The sequence below is a fragment of the Camelus bactrianus genome, chromosome 8 (genome assembly GCF_048773025.1).
Source record: "Camelus bactrianus isolate YW-2024 breed Bactrian camel chromosome 8, ASM4877302v1, whole genome shotgun sequence".
NCBI lineage: Eukaryota > Metazoa > Chordata > Mammalia > Artiodactyla > Camelidae > Camelus > Camelus bactrianus.
In genome coordinates this window covers 60,341,516-60,363,870 of record NC_133546.1, presented here as the reverse complement: position 1 = coordinate 60,363,870, position 22,355 = coordinate 60,341,516, and the positions used below count along the sequence as shown (strand labels likewise).

The window sequence follows — 22,355 nt, the reverse complement described above, 5'->3', positions numbered from 1 at the left end:
CCTGGCCTTGAACTTGTGGAATTCAGTGTCTCTGGGCACTTGCTTTTGCTCATGTAGTCATGAGTCCCCCGAAAATATGTCTGTGTCCACCAGCAAAGCATGAAATGACCAGAATACACCTGACCGGGAAGATTCACCTCAACCGGCACCACAAGGCCAGGTGGAGAATGAGAAGGAGGGACCAGGCCCCAGCCCCACCCCCTCCTTACCACGTGACCTTGAGCAAGTCATTCAGATGCTCTGAGCCCCAGGTGACTCCCCTGCACAATGGGAGTAACGATGACCCCTTCCCAGAGCTGCCGCAGGGGCTGGATGTGGTTGGCCAAGTTCTCTACAGTGGTTGCTCAAGATTCTGGCCTTTCCTCCAGGAAGCAGTTTCCTGAAACCAACCAAAGACCCTCCCCAGCCTCTCTCAAACCTTTGTAGCAATTCGTACCCTCACATCTCACACTTCTTCTGTCTGGTATTGTTACTCAACTGTGCAGTATATTCTTGCTGTCTACCCCCACCCTGACCCTTGGCTCTAATACATCTTCACTTTTTAAATAAATTTTTTCTTTATTGAAGTATAGTTGGTTTACAATATTATGTAAGTTTCAGGTGTACGACACAGTGATTCACAAGTTTTAAAGGCTGTTCTCCATTTATAGTCATTATAAAATATTGGCTATGTTCCTTGTGTTGTACAGTGTATCCTTGTAGCTTTTCTATTTTATACATAGTAGTTTGTACCTCTTAATCCTGTGCCCCTCTGTCCCCCTTCCCACTTCTCTCTCCACTGGTAACCACTAGTTTGTTCTCTATATCTGTAAGTCTGTTTCCTTTTTGTTATAGTCACTAGTTTGCTTTATTTTTTAGATTTCACATATAAGTGATACCATACAGTATTTGTCTTTCTCTGTCTGACTTATTTCACTTGGCACACTGCCCTCCAAATCCATCCATGTTGCTGCAAATGGCAAATTTTCATTCATTTTTATGGCTGAATAGTATCTCATTGTATGTATAGACCACATCTTCTTTATCCAGTCATGTTGATGGACATTTAGGTTGTTTCCATGTCTTGGCTATTGTAAATAGTGCTGCAGTGAACACTGGGGTGCATATATCTTTTCAAATTAGTGTTTTTGTTATTTCTGGATATATGCCCAGGAGTAGGATTGCTGGGTCTTGTGGTAGTTCTATTTTGAGGAACTTCCATAGCATTTTCCATACTGGCTGCACCAATTTACATTTCCACTAACAGTGCCTGAGGTTTCCCTTTTCTCCACCTCCTCACCATAAACATTCACCTTTGTAAGCTTCTGAGGGCCAAGTTGACAGCTAGTTCAGATTTACACACACTAGAGCCTCCAGCACACATGAGGATTAAAGGAACACCACCTAGATTGAATCATTTAGTGCTGAGGGATAAATATTCAAGTCCTAAGAAGAAAGTCACACCGACTCACACAGTGGTGAGGTTTCAAACTTGAAGATTTCCTCTACAACAAAACTCAGTTTTTCTATCAGCAGCAGGCTTAGCCAGTCATGTGAATAATTTTAAACAGCCTGAAAAATTACCATTGATTTCAAAGCATTGATTTTCCACACCACAGTAACATATTAAATCTCTTTTCAGAAAAAGACAAAAGAGAACTAAAAGAATAAACTTTCACTCCAAAGGGTGGGGGTAAGGGAGTAATTCTACAGCAAAATTAATTTAATACGTTGCCTATTTTTATAGTGGAGGACCTGCAAAGGACATCTTGCTTCTATCCAGAAAATCCTGTTATGTAATAAGTGAAAGCTCAGCTGTGCCCCCAAAGAAGGAGGCAGCTGATGTGTCACTGGCCACCAGAATGACACTATGTGACACAGACAACGGGGTGGAGGCTCTGGAACCCGCAGGCTGGCAAGGGAGACTTGAGACCGCCTGCCTGGGTCCAAGCCCCCGGGGTTCGCATCCACATGTGGTTACCCCGCCCCATGGCAGATGCTGCACTTCCAAATCCGAGTCCTGGGAGTCAGGTAAACTCTGGGTTTGACTTGTTTTGTTATTGAAATTACAGGTTTAAAATGGGAGTGTTGGTTTCCTACTCAGAAGAAGAAATCTCCTCAGGCATATGTGTGCCGATCTACACGTATAACCACCATTCATAATTTTCCCCAAGCCAACCTTGTTTCTGTGACCTTTAGTAACCTTGTTATTCCTGGTAGAAAACACTCAGAGCTCAGTCTCGTTATAACTCAGTCTTTACACTGAGAAAAAAATTTTTTCTCACCATCCTTTACCTCACTGTCCCCTGAATACCCCGCCACACCAAAACAAACAAACAAGAGACCCTGAAACCTCTATACTTGGTTTCAAGCTCCAAGCAGATTTTATTTATTTATTTATTTTTAGAACGCATCAGTTAAATTTGTTCATCTTTTTTGAGTTGAGGGACTGGAAGAAATCACACATCGTTTCTGATGTGATATACCCATGGGCGGTTCTGCATCCTACCCAAAGATAGCTCAACTTCATTTTAAGATGTTTTGCCTTCTATGGCAATCAAAATCAAAACTTTTCTAAGTAGACGTGGGTTTGCGGGTTATGCAACTCCCGCCAGCGGTGTCTGTGGTCTTTGTCTGACCTTGGATAAACGTCTAAGCCTCCTCGGAGTGGGCTGTGTGCTCCAGAGCTGTCCACGGCAGACAAGGGTCCCAGGTCACTCAAGCGCCAGGATGAGAAGAGGGTAAAGGGCAGTCACCTCTGGGCTACATACGGTCTTTGTGAAAGGTCACACTGTCTGCCTAATTGAAGGCAACTTCTTTTCACCTCCGTTTTTATCTCCACGAGGAGTAATGCCAAATGAACTGGGAAGCAGGAAGTCGGGGGACCAGCTGTGCAACCTCGTTGAAGTCACCTCATATTTGGGGGCTCACTTTGCTCACCTCTAAAATGGGACCAGATGCTTTCAATGGCAACTGCCAGCTCAGACTCAGCCTTGCTTTTCTTCTCTCTGGGAAGATCCCAGGAGGGGATCAGGGTCCAAGAATTTGCTCCCTCCTCCCCAAACTTCATCCATCTAGCCGCCCACATGTTGTTACATTTTTCCTGCCACGAGAACAGCATCTCTGTTTCTCACCCCAGGGCAGTGTCTTCCCATCTGCCCACACCTCCCTGGGCTCCCTCTAGTCCTGGCAACCCCATGAGCAGCGCCCTCCACTGGATCCCATCAACAAAATATCTGGGGTAACATATTTGTAACCAGGATAAACTTCAGAAAAAACTTTGTCACTGTTCCAGGAAAAGGTGACTGTGTTTATCATAAACTCCCTTAGAGTCTTACCTGTTTCCTCAAACTTTCCACTTACCTCTTCTCCTTAAATGAAACTTGATCTTTCTCCAATGTAATATTTCCTGTGCAGCCCTTTTAAAGGAGGCCACTTCATTGCATTCATTCAAATAAAATTATTTAGGACCTACTATTTGCTGGGCTCAAGAAATGATTGCTGAGTGAATAAGTGAATGGACAAATGGACCTGGTTGGGCACTGTAGGAGATTCAGAAACAAACAAGACCTCTTTCCAACTTTAGAAGGGTGTCTGTGGGGGTGGAAAGGATTAAACACACAAAAATAATTGAAAACAAGCAGTGCCAATATTCGTGGTATAGCAACACTGCTTGTTAATACTGAAAGCCAATACCAGCTGAATGTTAGATGGGAAATAGCCACTTCCCTAACCACCTCCTACAAGTGTCTTTCTCCTCCCAGCTATCTTGCCTCTTCCTTGGAACCCCCAGTTCTCCCCAAAACCTAGCAACCGAGAGGGTTAACACCTGGCTTGGCAGGGAACCTCTAGAGCTGTTCCAATTTGTCAGTACCTGTGCCCATCAGTTAATATTTAGACTCTCGCTACTGAATGAGTAAAGATCAGGTAACTGCCAAAAAGAAACGATAAAAGGAAATATTGCGGGAGCTGGTTCCATTCTCTGCTATGGCAGAAGGCACGAGCCATAAGAGGGTATTACATTCCCTGGCCACAGTGACTGGCTCAGCAATGGGCAAATGACCCAAACAGGTGCAGTAAGATGGAACAAAACTTTTGCTAGGAAGTTGGTAGAGAGATATTTGTTCTTTATGATGGATGTGAACTGAGATGTAATTTATTTTTTTGGTTGGGGGAGGGTATACTGTTTTATTCACATTTAAATTTCAGCATCAAACACTGAGCTCAAGTATGTACTGGCCTTAAGTTTAGATTTTTGAAATAAAGATTGATGGACAGTTTTAAGCGTTCAACATGTTAAACACTGCACAATATATTCAACAATCTGAAAAAATCTAGAGGGTGGTACAACTATATATACCCTTATACATTTAGTAAACAAGAATAGGGACAAGCCCTGCAACTTGAGGAAAAAAACCATTCAAGACTGAGAGGTCCTTGGCTGCTGACAGAATCTCCCCTTGACTTTCAGACAAGACAAACCAAAGAGTCTGCCAGTATACAAAACCTGCTGAATTCAGAAAAGTAGCAACAGGAGAGATAAAGCAGTTGGCTCATGCCAATTTAGATTGTGGGGACCAGTCTGAAGTGAGCAAGGTTGTCTGGAGGCAGGAAGTGTTGCAGCTCAAGTCCCAGATCTATAGAATAGACCAGCAGTCTAGAGACAGAATGGTTAGTGCAGTCTTCAAGAATCCCTGGTTTTCCAAACAAGCTCCTAAGATGCTTTCCCCAAAAAGGGTGAGATGCGATTCTTGAGGGACCATGGACTGCCATGTGGAGCCTGACAATGCTAGGAATTGAGAGATGGGAAGCTCCTTGATCAAGCCATACCTGAAGTCATGCCTGTCTTCTGGACTATTCAGTTATCTAGAGTATGTAAGTTTGTTGTTCTGTCATTTTATAACAAAAAATCCTGATACTGGGGTGAGGCAGCCGAGAAAACACAAGAGTAAGAGAGATGGAAAATGGTGCCCTGTCAATCTCAATTCCCTTTTTCCTCAGATTTTTGGAGCCAGCTCTACATGATCCTGGGATCTGGTCCCCTTACTTTCTCTTTCACCCAGGCCATCATCCTCTTCTGACTTTTACTTGATATCCTACCCAGTAAGAGGTAAAATCCCTCAGCTTTTCAAACTTCCTTTGTTTTCACCTTGCCAATTTCCAACCCTGGGCCATCAGAACAACTCTCCTTAGCTCTTTCCACATCATGGCAAACCCAGAATATGACAATCTTTGAAGGGCACCCTGGGGTAAACTAGAGAAGTAGGGTATTTTATAGGTCTTGGGGGCAGTGGGGAAAGTACATTATATTTTTTTTATATTATGAAATTGTGATTAAAAAAAAATAAAATACAAAGTCCCAGGGAAGAGATAGCTTTGTATGAAACTTCAAAATAAAATCTGTTGAATCTTGACAATTCTCGCTGCTGAATGCCTGTCATATCCACCTCGATTTCGGTAGATGCCACCGTTTGCCTTTACAATGGTCTCCCAGCTGGCCCCCTACCATCTTGCTTTTCTTTCTCTTGCCACCTTTGACAGATTATTACCAGCTTACTCTCTCACACACACACACACAAATTCCCTTGTTTAAAAGCTTTCAATAGTTCTTTATTGTTGCCCAAATTTTAGCTTAACGTCTTAGCCGGACATTCAAATCCCTTCATAATTTGTCCCCAGCTTGTCTAGGTAACCTGAGTTCATTTATAGATTCTAGAAACGTATTTACTGAACTTCTACACTTTGTGCCAGACTGGCCTCGGTGCTGGAAACGCAGCAATGAATGCGATCAAATTCTCGGTTCGCATGGAACTTAAATTCCAGAGAGGAGAGTCAGACAACAGGCAGACAAACACGTATGTTAGATCATAACTCTTTGCAGAAAAAGAAATTTCAGTGAGAGAGGGTAGATGCTGATGGGGGTGGCATTTTAGCTGGGATGGTCAGGAAGGACTTGTTAATGAGGTGCCCTTTGTCTAGAGACTTGAATGAAATGAGTGAGCCTGACAACTATCTAGGGGAAGAGCATTTCAGGCAGAGGGCAAGAAAGTTCAAAGTCCTTAAAGTCGGAGCCTGCTCGGCAAGGTGGGGAAACTGCAAAGGGGCCCGTATGGATGAGCTGAGTGAACAAGGAGGCGGACGAAAGATGAGACCAGAGGTGGCCGGGGCCAGGCTATGTAGGCCTAGTGGACGGTGGCAGGCATTTAGGATTTAATTCTGAGTGACACAGACATAGAAAACAAACTCACGAGTTACCAGGGGGGAAGGGGTGGGGAGGGATTTGGGACTTGCAGGCACTAACTACTCTATATAAAATAGATAACCAACAAGGACCTACTGTATAGCACAGGGAACTGTATTCAATACCTTGCAATAGCCTATAATGAAAAAGAATATGAAAAGGAATATATATATATATATATATATATATATATATATATATATATATATATATATATATATATAACTGAATCACTATGCTATATACCAGAAATTAACACAACATTGTAAATCAACTATTCTTCAATAAAAAAAAAGAGAAAGAAAAGTGCTAATTCTGAGTGAGGTGGAAGGCACTGGAAGGTTTTGAGTAGTTAGTGCTGTTCTGAAAAATCCTACAGACAGCTGTGGGGAGAACAGCTCGAGGAGGGGTCGAGGGAGAGTGAAGACTGGGACACCAGTCAGGAGGCTATTGAGATAATCTTGGCTAGAGAGGAGATGAGAGGCTTGGAGAGGTTGAGAAGTTGTCAAATTCTGGTTCCAGTTGGGAGGTCGTGCCGCCGGCATTTGCTGATGGATTGGATGTGAAGTGTCAGAGGAAGAAAAGAAAGATTCTGAAGCAACTGGAAAAATGCGATTGTCATTAACAAAGCTCTCTAAGAAGACTGTGGGGAGAGTAGGAAGTTTGGAGAAGGGAGAAGGTTCAGTCTGGGGTATATTCAGTTTGGGTGACTATCAGACATCCAACTGGAGACATCAAGTTGTCAGTTGAATATCTGAGTTTAGAATTCACGAGAGATCCAGGCTAGAAATAAATGTGGAAATTGTGTGTGGATGGTATCAGCATTCAGAGGTTAGGAGAGATCTCTTAGAGAGCACAGATGGAGGCCAGCAGACTGAGCCTGGGTCCTACAGCATGGAGAGGTTGAGAAGGTAAAGAGGGCTCAGCAAGGGAGACCAAAAGGGAGGAGGAAGGAAAACCAAGAGACCACAGCGACCTGGAAACCAAGAGCAGAAAGGGTTCAACAAGCAAGAGTGCAGCTTGTGATTTGTTTAAAAATAATCATGTCTGTGTGTGCATCTGTGCAAGTGTGTGTACACACATGCGTGTAAAGGAAGGTGGTAGGTAGCTGGTGTATAAACAGGAATTGCCACAGATCAACCACCGTTGAATCTGGGTAGGTAGGAATTCATTTTTACCATTTTCCTTATTTTTGTATATGCTTGAAATATTCCATTAAAAAGAAGTAAACAAAACAAAGCAAAACAGGGGGTGAGACACACTGTGCGAGATGCTGACAGTGCTGCTAAGTCAGTTAGGAGAGCGGACTGGACCCTATAGAGGGCACCCGCGGTAGTAACAGGAGCAGTCCCAGTAAACACGAGAACCTGCATGCAGTGGGTTCAAGAGACTAGACGGAAAGGATGTGGAGCCGGCAAGTACAGTCACTTCCTCCTAGGAATTCTGCAGGAAGGGAACAGAGAAATGGGTCAGGAGCTGGAAGGCGATCAGGAGACCAGGGATGGGGTGGGTGGCTGGTTAGCTTAGGAAGGAAGGAACCACCATGGTTCACTGTAGACGCACCCTTAGAAAGCACCCTTCCCTGTGTTGTCTACCCCCCTCTCCTCCCCCATTCATCCCACCCACCCAGCGAGGCCTGGACCACCTCCCATCTCCTGCATCATCGCAATTGTATGTGATGTTTCCAGGTGTACAGCTTCTACCTACAGGCAGAATTTTCAAGAACAGATTTTATAGGAAAGTTTTGGTTGTGGTGCTCAGTTCAGGTCTCTGCAGCCTTCATCTTGGGGGTGCATCAGAGCACACCATGGGTTTATACTGTGGATCAAAATGATACAACTCCCCTGATGGCCTTCAGAGGGGGAGCAGAACTTCTACAGAAACTGTCAAGTTTCGTATTCCTTTAGATCCTGGAAGATAGCATTCGATCATAGCAACAAGAATAATATCTTTCACTTGCCTTTCCCACTCTTGGAGACATGGCTAGAATTCACGCTAAGGGATCACGGACTGGTATTTATTTTTAAAACTCACTGAAAAGCCTTGGCTGTTACCAAAGGACTTCCATTTGAAAACATCAGAAGTTGAGTGGAAGTAGGTGGGGAGGGGGAAGGAGGCTTCCAGTGTAAGATGTGGCAAGCTCGGTGAAACTGCACGAAAAAGTAAGACGTGATTAAGGACATATGAAAATAGATTTTAAACAACTTTCTTCTGTATAGCACAGGGAACCCTGTTCAATATCTTGTAATAACCTTCAATGAAAAAGAATATGAATGAATATATGTATGCATATGCATGACTGGGACATTGTGCTGTACACCAGAAATGACACATTGTAACTGACTGTACATCAGTTTAAAAAAAAAAAAAAAAAGACGCTGCTCTCCTCACACCTGCCTCAGAGTGTATCACAGCCAGGGGACCAGGGCACTTTCTTCAGATTCTTCCTGCTGAGAAGTTTCCCTCAGAAGCACTCACTTTCAGTGCAAAAAGCAGAAGCTGAGAACAGAGGAGATGCTTCTAATCAGGATTAAATACAAGATGCATCAGAGATGGGCACTGAAGAAATTCTTAAGAAATGAGATGTTATCAGTGCTTCTGTTACGATGAAAAGGCTAGAGTGACAGAAAGTGGATGCTCCTATTTAGCTACACGGAGGGAGACAAGAGCAAACACATCTTGACTCTCAACAGCTAATACAAAAACGGCTTGTGAACCTCCTACCCTGATGACTACCGAGCGCCCACCACTGCCAAGCCCTGTGCTGTGGGCTGGGGTCCCTGCACCCACCAAGCCCAGGGGAACCCAGCACAACGCAGTGTGAGATCTGCGGCAGGAAAGCCTCCTTAACCTTAGAGTAAGGGAGACTGGGGCTTTCTGACACCGAGCAGTGGTCCCTGGGTGTAGAGAGCCTGGAATTCTGATATGTCCGGGAGTCACACCTCTGTGAGACCCACACCTGGATGGATACACAGGCAGAGTCTGGGTCATTGAGGGCCTTTGATGTCATGGGCCAGGGAGCTCTTACTGGAGGAGTTACAGGAGCAGGTCTGCAGTTTTGAAAGCTCATTCCGGTAGCAGCAATCTGAAGGGAAAATAGACTGTATGGTGACTTCAAAGTTGTGAAGATTGGTGACTCTGATGGTCTGATTTGTTGCCAAAGCCAAATTCTGCTTTTCTGTTTTGTATTTGGTTGTGCTTATTTTTGTACCTCAAATAGCTGAGGTTTCCCTTTATTTGGGTATTTTTAAACATTCAGATAATTTCATTGTTCCCCTATATTCCGTTCTATCACAAGAGCACAATATAATCAACTATTGTGAGGTCACTGGACTATGGTCAACTCTGGCTATGAAAACAGCCTTTAGCTCTGGAACCAGGGCCTGCTTCTCCCCTGGGGTTTTCTTTCTGCTTTTTTCTTTTGTTCAACAAGAACATATTGTACAGCACAGGGAACATAGCTAGTGTTTTCAATTTACTTATTTTAATTGCAGTATAGTTGATTTATAATGTGTTAGTTTCGGGTGTATAGCAAAGTGATATATATATATTCTTTTTCAGAATTTTTTCCATTTTAGGTTATTACAAGATAATGAATAGTTTCCTGTACTATACAGGAAGCCCTTGTTGTTTATCTATTTTATATATAGTAGTGTGTATTAATCCCAGATTCCTCATTCATCCCTCCCCCAGGCATTTTCTTGCCCCTCTCCCCACGTACAAGGCCCCGTCTGGAATTTCACCTATGCAACGATTCCAAACAGTGGTCCATGGAAAAGTTTCCACTGGTTTGGGGTTAAATGTAGAAGCAAAGGACAGTGTAATGAGTCTTCAGTAAAACAAAATTTGTCCTACGTAAATGCATGTCTTTCATTTTATTTTATGAAACAATGGCAGTGTAGCTTTATGAAATGGCCTTTCATGGCAAAACAGTTGGCAACCCCAGATCACGGCAATGACTTTTTTGAAATGTGAAATCTTAGAAGCCTGGGAGGCACCTACTTTGAGTGTCCTCCATCACCCCTTGCTCGGCAGGCATGAGGGTCACCTGAGAGCTGAGTCCAGGGAGGGGAGGGGCACATCTGGGGTAACCAAGGCTGACACTGACCTGCCAGAGCATCTGAGTTGACAGCTAACTATGCGACAATCAGGGAATGGTGGCGCAGTGTGTGATTCAATCACTTATTTCTTCCTAATTGCATCTTTGGAATTTAGCATCTTAATGAGAATTAAACTTCTTTTCACGGCCTCTGTGTCACTCACATTTAAATACTGTTAAATAACTAGTTAAACAAGATCCTAAAAATGAATTTACTTTCCTGCTCCCACCTTCATCTTATTTTGGAGAGAGATGCTTGAAGCCTATTACCTGTTAGCATCAAAGAAACAACTTAAATAGTCTGGACCCTCACACAGAATCAGTCCCCCAACAGGGACCCAAACAGAGCCTTTCAACGAGTACTTAATTTAGGTGTTGGAGTCGGAAAGACCTGTGTTTGGATCTCAGCTCACAACTAACTAGCTGTGTTACCCTGGGTCAGAGCTTCCTTAACTCCAAAATGAGGTTAATGATGGTACCCACCTACACAGAGCGGTTGTGTTCAGGACAGTCTTGGTGTTTGATGAACGGTCAGTAATGGTACTGTTGCTATTACTATGAACACACGACATTCACAAAGCACTGGCTTTTACACAAGAATCAGGTCAGACCTGAGAAGGTTCTTTTTGATCCTCTGGCCCAATCCTGGCATTTTATGGATGGAGGAGGGGAGAAAGGAGTTCTAGAAAAGGACAGAGAACCAACAGGAGGTAGAGCCTAGACTCGGGACTAGCCCAGGGTTTTCTCCACCACCTTAGTTTCCCCGCCTGGAAGTATTTGATTCTTAACTTTTAAGTTTCTTGGTTTCCCGGTTAGAAAAACAGGATTTTCCAAGTCTTTATGATAAGCTCTAGAATGCAACAAAGCCAGATGGATTTTGATGGGTTCAGCTGACAGCAGTGGGATCTGATGCCAGCGATAAAAGGGACACAAAGGCATCACCAGTAAAACAAAGCAGATACACTTTGTTATTTTAAATCAGTAGTTTTATTACAATGCGCACTGACACACAATTAGAGAAGGAATGTCCTGACATCTTCCGGGCAATTCATGGAAAGCAAATGTAACCATCCAGGCAGTCGAGTCAGCCATGTCTTTTCCGAACACAAGGCAGAGCTTTTATACGTGATAACTCTGGAAAGTAAACTTTTCTTATTCTCGTCTACAGAACTTCAGTGTCAGAAAATAGTTATTATGAAGTGGGCTGAGAAAGAAAGAGTTTCCTTCATGATCTTCCAAATCCCACCTCGACATTTCCAACCCCCTGACTTTCTGGATGACTTTTTATGATAACGCAGATGGTAATGTGTCCAAGGGCTAGATAGCATCTACTTATTATTCTTCGCTACAATTGAAAGGGAAAAGATAAATCAAGAAAATTAAGTCCTGGAAAATGCACAAAGGCAAGGAGAAAATATCTGGGTGTATTAAAAATGAGATGCTCTTTTCACGAAACTCATTTAAAAGGTTACAATTACCATCAACATTTTAACTCCATTAAAGATCATGGACAAAAGCTTGCTCTTACATCTGCAAAAGGCTTCTGCATTACACAGGCTTGGAAGAAAGCACTGGACTGCGTGAAAAGAGCCGCTAATCCCGGTGGCGCAGGCATCAGGCTATTTGGAGTTGCATAGGCATTTTTTTAGATCCACTCTGTACAAGACACCATGAAGCCTTACCAATTTCTGTCTTTCAACAGCCACTGTGGCAATCAGATGTTTTAATTCCTGTAGCACTCACACCCACAAAAGTACTCTAGGAAAGAAATGCTAAAATGGCCTTTTGAATAAATTCACTGTACATTCCAGAACCTGGGACCAATAAAGAAAGAAGCCCGAGCAGGACTCTAGTATTTCATCTAGAAAAGCACTGCAGGAGAAAATTTTGCTTAAAAACACAAAAACTCAGGTGCATATAAATACATTTTTGGTTAATCTGTGCTATTTCAGATAGAAATCCTATCAGATATCCAGTCTACCAGGTGACTCATTTGGATTTTCATGTCTATTAGTAGAAGAATATACACTGTTGCATATACTCACATGTATATGCATATACATATATAAAATTCAGATCATGAAAATTTGTTTTAAATACACACACTTAAAACCTGTACCTCTAAAAATAAATACGTTAGCCTCTAGTAGGCTAATTCTCAGAGTTCCTTCTCAAACCAATCAGAACACGGTTTCTCGACAATGGCTTATGACCAATTAGCTGCTCTTTCAATCCATTATCTATCAGTAAACGTTTTAAAATTCAGATGTACAACAGAAATAGCACTCCCAGAATAGAATATGATAGAATTCTGGCTTTGAAAATGAATGTCTTGGCTTCCTTGATGTTCAGTTCCTACAGATGTCTAGTCTTTGCCTCTGCATTTATCTAGCAGTGGGAGAGTATTTTCTGGTGACAGCACTCTCTTGCGTTGACATTACCTTCTAATCAAAGGAGTCAGTTGGCATTTCCTTTGCTGTTTTGTGCAAGGGAACTAACACAACACTGTGTGTATTTGGTATCACTCCCATAATCACAGTGAGCTGTGTGTTTCAACGTAATTGACAATGCGCTGATAATGCTGAGGTAAAGCAGAAGTAGCCCTGGCACTGGGAAAAAAAAAAGTCTTCTGGGAGAACAACCAATAACAGGACCGGGCAGTGTGCCTGTAAGTCCCATGAAGTAACTCGAGACCACTGCCAGAGTGGACACACTGGCTACCTGATACTGTATCCCAAACAACAGAAACAGATGAAAACACTCAACATACTTTCTTTAGAAAGGATGAAATTCACAAAAATGGAGCTTTACTTTTTTGCTTTTACATTTCCAAAAAAAAAAAAACAAAACTTCTTAAAATGATATAAGCCAGACCAAGCTGTTTAGTATAGTACAATATTTAACAACCTTGATACTTGTTTTTGAATACAAGAATTTCAGAAATGTAGGAAAAATCCATGTTAAATGACAGCAAGAATGTTTAATGCCATTGCCTAAATTTTGTAAAAGGAAAATTTACCATAGTTGAAAGACAACTTCTAAAAAAGACAGTGTTCTATGTGCTCACAGTTCCAGATTGCTAAATTTATAAATTAAAGCGAAAGTTACCCATATATAAACAAGGCCTCTTTTTCATTGATTTCGATCTCATTTAAACCTTTGGATATTTCAATCTTCAGATTCCACAAGGTAAGGCTGAGTTTATCAGATATAAATAAAATGTTTAAGTCCATGACGTACTGTAGCACTGAGGAAACAAATGCATCAAATATTTACAGGCTGGCTACAATACTTTTCTTTTTTTTTTAAAAAAAAAGTCAAATGTGTATCAACATTAAGCTGCACTCTTTTTTGAATTTCTCTGGTTGCCAAAAAATGGGGCAACTGTATTCTTCCTCACTCATCTTTCCTCTCAGTCCTGAAGTCAGAGGCAGGTCTTAGGTCAAAGGGCGAGGTCTTTTGGGAGGTGGTGGAGGCATGAGCTCTGTGTCCGGGTCCAGATGATGTCTGCGCTTCTGTCCTTGAGAAGCTGCCGCACATCTGTCGATGAACTCAAATAGGATCTCCTTGGTGACAGGGTTTGAGATACTGTTGCACACAGCTGGACAAAAGGAGACAGGCGTCTCACGTGAGGAGGGTTCCTTAAGGGAGCTGATTCACCTCAGGGAGAAGACGATGGGGAGAGGTTTCCCTCCCAACACACTAAACACTCCCACCTTCCCTGACTTGCTTGGAATTAAGCCTCCCCCACCCCGATGTGAGTGGCCATCCTTCACTATTAATTCTAGACCAAAACTTTAAGCATTTGGGTTTTCACTCTGCATGCACTGAGCATGGCTTCACTCTGGTTTTTTATCCCACCACAACAGTTTTCACGGGGTATTATTCAGCACAGCGCATCACATTATGCTCCATGTCCAAACACGATTTCTAAAGAAGACGTGCACCCTAGCCCCTCAGCCTTCCTCTGCGAGGTAACAGCAGACTGTGACGCGTGCGACACAGAACCGGCCACCATCCCCCTGGAAGGGCAGGCTTCGCTGTAGCTGGCAAAGCATCTTAGTTTTTATTTTAATAACCTGTTCAAAGGCATTATAACAAAACTACTAATAAATAAAATATTTTACATGGTCAAAATTCTATTTACTTATTTGGTTTGGGGGGGAAAAAAGACACTGGCTTAATTAGTTCTCCTTCAAAATTAACTCATCTTATTTGAACACAGAAGTCAGTTATCCAACAAGAAACTCTGAGTGTCCAATAGTAACTTTTAAGCCGCAAAACTCAAAATGGCAATTTCTATATCTTCTTATCATCATCTGATCATCATCACAGCCAACCGAGCACTCAAGGTACACACTACTATAAACCTTTAATCTTGGTTTTTATCTAGTTTTTGTCCCCCAATTCCACTATAAATGCAATCCAGAACTGTTACTAGTAGCAGTTTCCCTTATAAGCTTAGTTAATATATGTTGTTCCTCATGAAAGAAACTTCCTCTTCTCAATTCCCAAAGCATTCCTTGTACGCAAAGCACACCATGAAGCATAGCGGGGTTTAGGGTTTGCTTTTTTTTTTTAAGGTTTTCATTTACTTTGTTCTCCACTGTTTGTAAAACTATTTTAGGAGCTGGAAATTACATTTTCCCCTGCTAATTTTGTCTTTTACCATCTGGCAAACAATGGTTTTTATAGTTTTGAATAGATCTGAAATTATCATGGCTTTTGTTGTTGTTGCTCAACAAATTCAACTTGCCTTTGGCCCATTCTCCTGCCCTCCAAGCTCCCCTCCTGGGCGCCCAGGTCGAGAGAGGACTGAAGCCAAACAGGGCCCAGACCTGACACAAGCCCTGGCCTGGCCAGAGAGGACGGGGGTTGGGTGATTCTGCCCTGCAAGCTGAGCAACGAAAGATAGCACGTTTTGGTTCTAACACCTTAATTTTTTCTTTTTCTTTTTTTTTTTTACTGTCACATCCCCTGGGAGGCTGTCATACTCACCCATGGCAGTGTTGTAGGCATTAGGAAAACTTTTGTCTGTTCTCTGTCTCATAAAGACCCAGCTGTTGTTCTCAAATTTGCATTCTATAATTTTGTTGTCATACTGTTTTAGCTCTTTTGTCACCTGTTTTAAAAGAGAATTGAGGAAAATATTTAAATCATCTGACAGGCTTTTCGCCTCCATGACGTGACAGACGCACAAGGGGATGCCAACAACACCTCGGTGACTTCGCGCAGCTCTGTCATCTGAGGCGTCTAATCAAGTCCACGGACAAGGTGCGCACTCCCTGTACGCAGGCTCATTACTCTGACATTTTATAAATAGTCGTGAAAACAGCTGTCAATATATAGCAATTAAAAGAAGCTAAGCAGAAACCAGCCACTTCTGGGCCAAATGCAAATATGTTACCATAGGGACCAATGCCTTTGATACTGTCTGTGTCCCTCTGGCTTTCAGAAACTCAGTGTGCTGCTAAGGTTTCCACAGTTTTCAGAAAGGTCTCGCCATCTAAATTCAAAACCTGAGAAATTCCCTTAAAAGAAAAACTTACACATAAAGAGTAAACATTAGGAGCAAATTCAGGCAATGTGCATCCTAAATATTTTGCTTTTCAAGCAGTGATAATTAAACAAAAATCCAATCTTCAGGCTATTTATCCTTTCCATTTTCAAACCAGTAAGAATTTAGAAGTGAAGCTACTTTTGGTATTAGTTGGTATGTTTTTTTGGCTACTTCACCTCAGATGATTGAATATACATTACACCTTACTCGATCAAAGCTAACAAGTAGCCATGGTAACTAGAGAACCTTTTAAAAGATATTTCATCAGGCTGTGAGGATGGTTTTTGTAAGTAGGAACCTAAGCTTATCTTTGCAGTATTCAAATCAAATGCTAGTCATGGTAATATTTTAATTCTGTCCCCGTCTTTCACAGCTCACAACTTTTCTTCACAATATGGTAGATTGCAATCATTTAACTTCATTAGCATTATTTGAAATGCACTCGTTTTTCTACCCACATATTCACTACCACCTAGGAATATGAAGGGAAGCAAATTTTTAAAAGATGCTTTCAATTCACAGATTAGGCAGTGCATGTCTTCGTAAAAACTTTCAAATTGTATTCCTTTTCCCTTCATGAGTATTATTACACTTGATTGGACTATTTGCATTTTCATTCAACAAATCTGACAGGACCAACACATTCAGTGTATTGGAACCAGATCTGCCCCCAAAAGTGATGTTCTACTTATCAAACTTGCTAAATTTATTCTTAAATATTCATTATTCTGTCTCAACTCCCCTCCTTTCCTTCCTAGGGGTCTACTTCCTTTTACTTAAAAAAAAATTTTCAGTCTCTTTTTATTTTTGATACATTATCTACATCCAAGTATTAGGCAATTCATGCAATTAGGTAACCACTTACGTTATACCATGTGTAGAGTCTAATAGAGATAACTTTCTAAACCTTTCAGATTCCCCATTTTCTTACTGCTCAAAGGGGCAAAGGAGTTTCTAACTTACTGGAGCAATAATAAATGAAAGTGCCCAGCACACAGTAGCCACCAGTACAATTCTTACCTGAATATAAAATTAGGAACTGAAAAATTGCTTATTTTAAAAAAACTTTACCAGCAAATTCACTAAAGAAACCAAGATGACATGGAAAGGCAAACTTTGAAAACAGCTCTCAAGAAAATCATACCACACACATTGCCTTGCTAGCAATAACGTGCATTCTGTACTTTTACTGACTAGCAAATGTAGTATGTCTTTATCATACATCCGATCACTCTTGTGTTAGAATTGCTACAAATCATGGTTGTGCAATCTGACTACAGCAATTAGGTAGTATTTTTTAAGTATCTGTGTATCTACCTGGGCATGCATTAACAATCCAGGAAACAGCTTTCCAGAAAATGCATGCACCTGCCATAGTGCCAACCTAACCATACTGCCATGTTCAAGAACAGTCTACTGTTCTTCATTGATCACACCAGTTTTATTCCCAAGAGAGACACCCCACAAGGCACTCATCTGGTTAGGTAATAAAATATATTTAACTGATAAAAACAATACCTCTCACATGTGTACAAACTAAAGGCAGTTTTCACTAATGGTCAGATCGAGAGAATGACTGGCATACCGGGGAGGAGTTTAATTTAATATCCAAATTCTAATTTGTTTCTATGACAATAATCATCCCCAGCAGATCACATATTATAATTTACTAAAACAGGATCTGGTTAGGCCTTCTACAATCAGCCCTGTTATCCTAGTTTTAGTTAATGAGAGTTTGAAAGTAGTAAGAATAAAATATTTATAAATCAGGATTTCACATCTGTACCCATAATTACATTGAATTATTGAGGTTTTACTATTTTTGGAAAAAAGAAGAGAAAAAGAAAAAGAAAATACAGTGTATTTTATATAGAAAATGTTTTTTTTTTTCACATATCCTTCTTACTGAGTACCACACACTTGTTATACCATTTGAATCTGAATCTACTGATAATCTGGGGTTAAGAGACAGTCAGATGAAACCAGGTCTAGTCCCTCTGAGGATTTTCGATTAGCAGGTCAACGATAATACCTGAATGAAGGGCCCAAAACGAGAGGCAGGCAGAAGCACGGCTGCTCCCCTCTGCACTTTTTTTTTTTTTTTTACAGAATACGTTTTGTAACCCAAATGCTGGCCACACCACCAAGTCACAAAAGGCAAACCCTCAGTGTTGGCTGAACCGACCTGCACAGAGCAAGCAAAGATGCATTTCTGTGTCTAGTGGTGGGACGCAAGTCTCTAGAATTTACTGTCCCTGCTCCGTGAGGGCTGTTGTGTTACCCAGAGCTCTTCTTTCTTTCACAGAGGGATTTACAGAGGCCTGGGGGAAGGCGATTTCTCTGAACTAATCTGCTCTGGAGACACTTTAACAAATATCCTTAGATTGAGAAAGTATCAGTAAGTAGGGTTTTTCAAAACTTTTAATATTGAAATAATTTTAGATCCACAGAAAAGTTGTACAGATAGTAGAGCGTTCCAGTATTCCCATCACCCAACTTGCCCTCATGTTCATACTTTATATGGCACGTTTATCAACTCTAAGAAATCAACACTGGTACAACACAATCAGCTAAGCGACACACTTGATTCAGACATCATCTGTTTTCCACTAACGTCTTTACCCGCGCCAGGATCCAATTGAGGAAATGGCACTGCACTTAACTATTAAGTCTGCTTAGCCTCTTCTGATCTGTGACAGTTTCTTAGACCTTTCTTGATACTTTTGAAAAGTGCTAGTCAGATATATTGTAGAATGTTCCTCAATTTGGGACTGTCTGATGTCTTCTCATGATTAGACTGAGGTTATAAATTTGGGGAAAGAATGTTAGAGAGGTGAAGTGCCCATCTCACTGTGTAGTATCCAGGGGAAGATGAGATCAACACAGTTTCTTCCTGGTGGTGGTAACCCTGATCACTTGGCTATGGTATCTGCCAGGTTTCTCTGTGGTAAAGCTATCATCTTCCCCCGTCCATGCTCATTAGTTACGAGTCACTATGTCCAGCCTCACCCAAGGAGAAGGGAATTAAGCCACTTCCTGGAAGGAAGGGTACCAAAGAATTTGTGGACATTTATTAAAACCACCACAGAAATCAATACATTTCCTGGGAGAGAGATTTTAAGGCTATACAATATACCTTCGCTTCTTAAAGTTTCGCTCATTAATTTTAGCATTCATCCGTGAACCCTGCCTGCAGCAACTATCACTGTGGTGTTCTAATGCAAGTTTCTATTTTCTCCATTCCTTCTACATTTTTTATCTGGGCTTCTTCTGTAAGGAAGATTTGTCCCTTTTCCCTCATTGATTTATTTGCTTGTTTGTATGAAGAACTCATGGATATTTATTTTATTCTTTGGCTTATAAAATACTATTGTCATTTATTTTCTTGCTCAAAATGCTCCAGTTTCAGCCACTGGGAACTCTCTCAAGTTGGTTCCTGTGTCCTTTTAACTTGCCTCCACTTTCACTTCCTTATCTTTAGCATTTCTGGCAACAAAAGATACTACTCCAGGATCATCTTGTATTTTCTCTGCCTCAGCTCTAGAGTCAGCCATGGGGTCCTCTACCAGGATTTTATAAGAAAAAAAAATGACTCTTCAACAGTCCAGGCTATGCTAAGAAAGTATTAACACACACCACTTGTGATGGTCATAATTTTAAACTATTATTGAGAGAAAGAGGGAGGGAGAAAGAGGAGGGAGTATGAGAGAGAAAAAGAATCATAATCAGACTCTAAATGTGAATATCTGTATATACTTAGAAGTTTCTAACCAATCTTTTGTGAACGGCTATCTGGAGCTAAACTAAGTGGGCCACTTTTTTTTTTTTTCTGAACTTACGATTCTACTCAAGCTTAATTCTGTAGTGTGACATAAGGTGAATTTTTGAAACATATTTCAAGTAGATGAACGGAAAAAAAATCTTATTTCCGTGTAAACAAATTCAGTCTGTAGTACTTACGAATGAAGGCAGAGAAAACAAAACAATAAATATAACAGAAGTGAAATGGAATTACAAAACTTTTCCTTGTAGTGTCAGAATAACACGAACAGCTTAAATTTTTAATTTATTACTAGATAAATAATCTTTTAGAACTACTATCTTATAGTAGGGCCTTGATAAACCACTCTTGGAAGATGCATCCATCTACTGGAGGAAGTAAAACCCTTGATAAGTTACCCTTTGCAAAAATATGCTAGACTTAACCACTTTCCTTCACTAAAATCCATTTGTGTTTGTGCCTGTGTAATGAAGAACTACTGTGTAAATAACACGCCTCACGTTTGCGAGGTTAGAAGCACGGCGGCAGGAAGTCTCTCTCTCGTGAATGGTGGGGTCTTCAGGCCCTCCAATCTGGAGCTCAACTAATGAAGGTGGCCGATAAAAAGAAAGCAGCCAGAACTCTGTCTTATTTATCGCAAAGGTCATCACAGACAAGTCACAACTTCAGGTTACAAAATTCCCGCTGAACTACAGAATATTAACTTTTAATGAAAGCAGAGTTAGTTACAGTTATTATTCAAAATACAATAAATCTTCATATAAAATAACTGGGCAGATAAAACAACAACATGTTAGTAGTGGCTATTGGTAGATGGTAAAATTAGAAATGACTTTTATTTTCTTCTCTGTGTTTTGCTGTATTTTTCCAAACTTTCTACATAATACATGCTTAACTTCCATAATAAAAAATTTCCTAAAGCAAACTTTGTTTCATAAAAGATGACAAACATTAGATTGGTTTTTAATGTAGAGGTACGAAAAATAAGAAGAGATAAACATTTAAATAGAACACAAAAAGTCTTGGAACAAGTCCACAGTTCCCAAAGGGTGCAGTGAGGCACCCCCGGCCATGGCAGAGAACTCACAGAGGCACTGTGGGGTAGTTCACATTTCTAGGAAACTCGGTGGCATGTGCTGGACACCATGCAAACTACTATTTGGAGGAAGTTCACAGTTTCAACATGAGATTCCTTTGGGTAACATATCTTTGTGAAGCTGAAGATCCCACAGTTATTGTTATTGATAAAAACCAAGTATCACCACAATCAATGTGGAAAGTAGATGAGGTCAGTGGTGTATAATCTGATTCCAGGGTTTAAGAATTTATGCAGTCAACACATGCTAAGCTGTTAGGACATAAAAACAAACACTTATTGAGTAGTTTGGATCAATCCACTAAATAAATGGAATTGTTATGTATTTCTTTTGGATTAGAAGTGTTGTGTAGGAGGCAAAATGAACCAAGAAAGTCTGATGTCTGCCCTATGTCCTTTTCATTCATCCTTCCCCAGATCCTAGTCTCTAAATCCACGCATAGGTTTACATCTAGCACTTAGTGGAAACCAACCAGAGGAGTGAAAGGCTTTGCTTGAGGTGCAGAGAACAGAGGATGGTACAGGAGGAGAATTTCTATCAAGTTAATTTCATTCGTCTTGACCTAGATCACTAAGATATGTACTCCTCATTGATCTCACATTGTCAGCATGGTACTCAATCCAGGGTAGATCCTCAGGGAGGATGTTTACTGAGCCTCAGCTTATCAACCAGTTTGCCCTGTGGATGGTGGCTGAGTAAAGTAAGTCACTACTATCTCTATCCTTGTCGGCCTCCTTCCTCCTTCCCACCCTTTCTTTCTTTCCCCCCAAACAAAACAAAAGGTTGTAAGGCTGAAATATCCACAGTTTTTCATCTGAATTAATATAATGCATCCGTACTCTCCTTCTGCGTCCTAAGGTGCAGGTGATGTTGCCGTTCATCTTGCTCTCACGGTCTAAAATGCAGCATTTCCCCCTTAGACAGCGAAGGACAAGCAGAGGAAAGGGAAATATAAAGGAAGATTTCTTGGTGCTCACCCTCCTTTATTGGTCAGGCAACAACAACCATTTCTAGAACTGTATGATTCACCTTTATATAAATAAATATTAGTAGCTTCTTTACTGAGTACTTAGTATGTGTCAAGCATTATATCCACATATATAATCTCATTTAATTTGTACCACAATCTTAGGAATTAGATCACTCCCTTTTGGCAGGCTCAGGAAATGAAACTTAGAGTAGTTAAATATTTCACCCAAAGTCAAAAACCTAGAAAATGGAACAGCCAAGCCTCAAATATAGGTCTCCCTGTCCAATGTCACAATGCCACTTCATATCACACCAGCTATTACAGAACTTGGCACTCTGTGGACAACAAACGTAGAATGAAACAAGTTATCTTCCTGCTCAGATTTTGGCTGAAATTGCGTACAGAAGCCTCTGCACATGTAAGTGTAAAAAAAGTCAGTCTTAAGAAAACACAGAGACATTTTAACTTGGCCACAGCACTGAGTGTAGATTCATCCTTTCTGCCATCTGGTAAGTATTACTGAGCAGCCATGCACCAGGCACAAGGTGCTGGGCTGGTGATACAGACACTGTCCCTGCCCTTCGAAACGTGCAGCCTAGGAACAGCCAAATAAATAATTACAGATTCT

The 22,355-nt window shown here is 41.1% G+C and overlaps 1 protein-coding gene across 4 annotated transcripts in view; it reads right to left on the bottom strand.

Annotated features, from left to right (window-relative positions):
• Positions 1-11,283: 11,283 nt before the first annotated feature.
• RNGTT (RNA guanylyltransferase and 5'-phosphatase) overlaps positions 11,284-22,355 on the bottom strand; it is a 264,604-nt gene continuing 253,532 nt past the window's right edge. For 2 of the 4 annotated variants that reach the window (XM_010948946.3, XM_074368637.1), the window contains exons 15-16: positions 15,318-15,441; positions 11,284-13,920 (exon numbers count right to left, since the gene is read on the bottom strand). In XM_010948946.3, coding sequence (XP_010947248.1) covers positions 13,757-13,920; positions 15,318-15,441 — 288 coding nt within the window. In that variant the 3' untranslated portion in view covers positions 11,284-13,756. The other 2 variants (XR_012508732.1, XM_074368638.1) reach the window with 2 other exon arrangements.